Source organism: Chrysochloris asiatica, unplaced genomic scaffold (assembly GCF_000296735.1).
Source record: "Chrysochloris asiatica unplaced genomic scaffold, ChrAsi1.0 scaffold00001, whole genome shotgun sequence".
In the NCBI taxonomy this organism is placed as follows: Eukaryota; Metazoa; Chordata; class Mammalia; order Afrosoricida; family Chrysochloridae; genus Chrysochloris; species Chrysochloris asiatica.
In genome coordinates, this window is record NW_006408519.1 from 40,384,313 (window position 1) to 40,389,636 (window position 5,324).

At 48.9% G+C, this 5,324-nt stretch overlaps 1 protein-coding gene across 1 annotated transcript in view; it reads right to left on the reverse strand.

Annotated features, from left to right (window-relative positions):
- Positions 1-5,324, reverse strand: part of KCNQ3 (potassium voltage-gated channel, KQT-like subfamily, member 3) — a 366,273-nt gene that overhangs the window by 36,702 nt on the left and 324,247 nt on the right. Inside the window, 3 exon segments of the mRNA XM_006830712.1 lie at positions 413-508; positions 2,324-2,434; positions 3,788-3,943. Coding sequence (XP_006830775.1) covers positions 413-508; positions 2,324-2,434; positions 3,788-3,943 — 363 coding nt within the window.

Below are 5,324 nucleotides of genomic sequence, written 5' to 3' on the forward strand. Positions count from 1 at the left end.
AAGAGAAAGAAACCTACAATGGCCTCAAGTCCAAGCTAAATCTTCCAACTCAACATCATCAACGAGAAAGCTGATGTACCGATCCCTGTCTGTGTCCTGTGCCTATTGGTTGGTTCACAGCTTCAGTGGAAGATTTCAGTGCACACATAGGCCATACAGACAACTGTGGAAGGACTCACAGCCATCTGCAAGCAAGCATGTGTGAGCAGGCCACTGCTACATGGGCCCATGTGAACACAGCTGGGGATCTTGTATGCCCATCTATGCCTTTTGGAGAACACAGGTCCCGTCACAATTCACAAGCAAGTCCACTCCTTCCCTGGCACATGCACACACAACAGGTATGCTCATTCTTGCCCAGGCCCACTGGACACACACAGGGACCACTGGCAGCAAATCAGAGCAGACAGACCTGGATGAGCTCGGCAGCTGGCTTCCTCCTTTTCTCAAAGTGCTTCTGACGGTGTTGTTCCTGCACCTTCAGAGCCAGCCCGGATCCCAGGATGCCCTGGTGGGAGATGCCGGCCCCCAGTTAGACATGACCCCCACCCCAGCTCCCAGGATGTCTTGGTGGGAGATGCCAGCTCCCAGTCACACACATGATCCCCACCCCAGCTCCCAGGATGCCTTGGTGGGAGATGCTTGTCCACACAAAGCCATAAGTAACCCCTCACCCCAATTTCCAGATGGCAGGTGCTGGAGATACATAGAGGCCCATTTCTACTCCTTAAGGAAGACAGGAGCCAACTACATGGGATATGCCTGGATGTCAGGAAGTCCTGGGTTCCAATACTGAGTCAGCTATAAGACCCTGAGCAGGTCTCTCATCCTCACTGAATCCTTGCTTCTCCACTAGGAATTGGGCCCCTAGTAGCTCTCATAGTCTGATTATTAAGGACAACTTGAAATAATGTATGAGAATTGCCTAGCAAGGGGTACTGCACAGAGCAGATGCTCAGGAAATGTTAAGTTAATTTTGAAAACAGTTCACCTGCCCAGTTGTCACTTGAGTTTTGTTCTAGCTGGAATGTTACGGCTCTGTGGTCTGGTTTGACATCCAGGTCCCACCGCCATAAAGATTTCATGGATAGAGGCACACACTCTCTAAGCTGAGAGAGCTCAGAGCATGGAACCTTCCCATACTCCCTCACCTGCTTTACAGAAGATGAAACAGAGGTTCAGAAAAGTCAGGTGCCCAAGACCAAATAGCTTAGTAAGAAAATAGACAAGGTAGGGTCACCCATGGGAGAGACAGAGACTGCTGTTCAAGAAGGTTCTTTCTTGCATGGTGATCAAGAGCAGGTTTGAGAACCAGGTGAACTTGGGATGAATCCCTGTAGCCACAAGATGGTGGGAAATTTACTAATCTAATGAAACCTCTGGATTTCTCTTCTAGAAAATAGACAAACATAGCACCGGACACAGTATACTCATGTGAAGGTGAGATGCAATCATGTTGGTAAAGCATTTGGTCTGATGCTGGTGTATAGTGAGTTTAACACATGATGTGGGTTTTTAGTGACATTTCTCATCATAGTAACGTCATACTAGGAGTCCCGGTGTGGCGCTGTGGGTTAATGCACCAGACTGCAAAGCCCTTTGAACTGCAAGGTCAGCGGCTCAAGCTCACCAGCTGCTCCTAGGAAACCCTACACAGGGTCGCTATGGGTCGGAACCAACTCGACAGCACTTAGAAACAACAACAATAACAATGACATTTCTGAGCACTGAGCCTTGGGGAAGGTACTCTAAGGTGCTGAGACAACTTACTCTTGAGGGAAATTTTACATAAACTAGTAAATGAGAGAGCAAGGAAAGGAGTTCACGTGCATGAAGCACATACTGTGTGCAAGACACTGGGAACAGAGTGCTCACCATCTCCTGGGGGAGGCAGACAGGACAGGAAGCAACCCAAGCATGTCCTATGGTGGTGGTGGTGTGCTCTCAAGTCACTTCTGACTCGCAATGATCCTATATGACAGAGTGGAATTTCCCCTAGGGTTTCCTAGGCTAAACTCTTCAAGTCAACCAATCACCAGGGCTTTCCTCCCATGGACTGGCTAGGTGGGGTCCAACCACCAACCTTTTGGTTAGCTGCCAAACATTTAACCATTATACCACCAGGCTCGGTACATGCCCAGAGGAGGGAGGGGCTCTCTCGCCTAAAGAAGACAACATGGAAACTGGGTCTTGGATGAGAAGAAGATGGTGGCCAGGTGGAGATGGAGCTACTGTGTCAATAGGCAGGAATGCAGGGTGTGGGAGGTTGGACCTGGACTGGGCCTCCTCCAGGTGACTCTGAGAGAGCGCTGAAGGCACTTACCGCAGGAAGGGCGAAGAAGGAAACGCCAATTAATGAGAAGGTGGCCGCAATCAGACGGCCCTCCCACGTCTTGGGCGTCTTGTCTCCATAGCCGATGGTGGCCAGTGTGATCTGAAGGCAGAAGAGGTCAGATGTAGCTCTCCAGGGAAAGGGAAGTCAGTGGTACTTCAGCTAAGCTCTGCCTATAGCTTTCTGTCGACACTTGGATGCCACGCCCATTTATAATGGTTCCACAGGAGAAAATGTACCAATACCGAGTAATCTTGGAACCACAGTGTGTATATGAGTCAAGGGTCCTACCATTCAACAAAGATTCCAACAATTGCAAACGTGTGCGCATAATGCCATGTAAGTGTGATTTTGACCATATTTACAAATACTTGTGTTTGCAAGTATATTTGTATGCATTGAATATATAGTAGTTTAATGTCTACACAGAGTCCTGGTGTAGCGCTGTGGGTTAATGTGCCAGACTGCAAAGCCATTTGAACTGTAAGGTCGGCAGTCCCTTCAATGTGATAGCGCTCTTCCAACTTCTCGGAAACCCTATACATGTTCACTACGGGTCAGAACCGACTGGACAGCACTTAACAACAACAATGTCTGCACAGGTGTATGTACTTGGACACCCTATACAGGATCAGAACTGATTTGACAGCACTTAACAACGATGTGTGTACACGCTTGCATGTTATACAGTCCTGTATGTTATCAGTACACACGTACTTATGAATGTGTGTCTGTGTGTGAGAGGCGGATGAGAGTGTGGTCTCTGAATATTGACCGCCGGAGTGCAAATCTCACTCTATCACTTACTGATGGGGAGACTTTGAATTAGGTACATCATGCTGGCATGCCTCAGTTTCTACACTGGTAAAAAGGAGCTAATAATGGGAGTTTGGGCAGTTTAAAGTATGTTTATAATCTAAAGTGCTCAGAGCAGGTCCATGCTTAAGGAAGCCTTCAATAGATGCTTGTTTTGGTTCCAGGTGTCCCTGGGGTCCAGGCTGTGTGTAAAGTCCAGGTGTGCATGTCTGTGGGTCTGTATGCAGATGTGTGTATCTGCTGTGGCACGCGCGGCTTGTCTGCTGTTGTTGTGGTCATTGTTGAGCATCATGGTGGCACTGGGTATCACTGTGTCTGGTTGTACATATACCACTTCCCTGATTACTGGTGTGTCTGAGCCCATTGGTACCTGGCTCAGCCTGCAACTAATGAGGCAAGGTCTCCGAGGGACCATACATCAGGACAGGGTCGAGGCCCATCTTCTGGTAAACACTATGGAAAAGTCCATTCCAGATGCATGCCCCGCTGGGGGAATTTCTGGAAGCCGGTTCATGAATGGAAGGGGCAGAATTCTCACTATGCTTTGGGGCAGCTGAGCAGTAAACCCATGACACTTTCTGAGCCTCCTTCTGCCCCAACAGACAGTCCACATTGTCCACCTCCTAGGTGGTGACGCACCAGGCCCCACCAAAGGGCATCTGCGTAGGTCTCAAACTCCTCCTTCATTTCCTCTCCATGTGCGTCCACTTCGGGTACATCTTTCTCCACCAGGTAGACGAGGAACGAAGAAAGGATGAGCGTGAGGAACCCAATGTACCAGGCAGTGATGAGCTCCTGGAAGAGGAGGGGTGGACAAGAAAGGCAGTGGTCAATGGGGGATCGTGGAGTGTGGGCACACTTGCATGAATGGGGAGGCAGTGGTCAGTGGGGGACACCGAGGTGTGGATACACTTGGGTGGGTGAGGGAGGCAGTGGTCAGTGGGGAACAGTGAGGTGTGCACACACTTGAGTGGAGCCTAGATTTCTCCCAGCTCTGTGACTCTGAACAAGTTACTCAACTTTTCTGCACTCCAACGCCAGTGTCTGTAAGACAGGATCAGCAATACTGCGGTCACTCCCATTGCTGATTTTATGACATGTTAACTGTTAACTGAGACCAACAGTGGGGTTCTAGAAGCAGGGAAGTTTTTGTATCAGGGAGACCTCCAGGTCACAGTTAGGGAGGCTTCCAGAAAGAATATAAAGTAAGTAACAAATGATGCTCCTCAACACAGCCAACCACATGAGAATAAGGGAACAGCATTTGCCCAAATAACAAAGCCCAGAAGGCAGGAAGTGGCAGGAAGGACAAAGGGAAACAGGGAGCCCAGGAAGAAGCTGGAAGAGCGCTATCACATTGAAGGGACTGTAACAAATTAAATAAAACAAAGTGTGGATAAATGTACTCTGTGAACTTTCACCCAACCTCCCAAAGACTCTCAGACTAATCTGATGTGGCGCTGTGGGCTAACGCACTGGACTGCAAGGTTGATTTGAATTAGAAGGTCAGCAGTTCAAACTCACCAGCTGCCTGATCCTTGGAAACCCTCTACAGGGTTGCTGCTATGAGTTGGCAATGACCCAATGGCATTTAACAACAACCATAAATAAGTAAAAACACAGGTTACCTTGTATAAAGTGCCCAGCACAGAGCTTAATACTTAGGGAGCACTAAACGGCAGCTGTCCTAAGCTATTGTTGTTTTTGCTAAGTGCTGTTGAGTTGGTTCCGACTCATAGCGACCCTGTATAGGGTTTCCAAAGAGCAGCTGGTAGGTTTGAACCAGTGACCTTGCAGTTAGCAGTTCAATGTTTACCTTACAGCGCCACACCAGGACTCCTGAGCTATTTAAACAACAGCAAAAAAAAAAAAAAAAAAAGGTTTCCAGGGAAGAACTGACCACAGCCCCTCAGACAGGGCTCAAGGCTCAGGGTTCAGAGGACAAGGTTCCATGGAGAACGGGGCAGAGTAAGGAGGCTACAGTCAGGGTGGGCTAGTGTGGCAGAGAAGACAGCACTGTGCATGGGGACCCAGCTCCACCACCAACTCCCAGGGTGACCCTGGGCAACCTGGCACCACCTCCAGCCTTACTTTCCTCAATTTCAAAGTGAAGGACAGGCCTACAGACTTCCCAAAGTGTGAGTGTCTACAAGGAGCTCTGGTAGTGTAGTGGTTA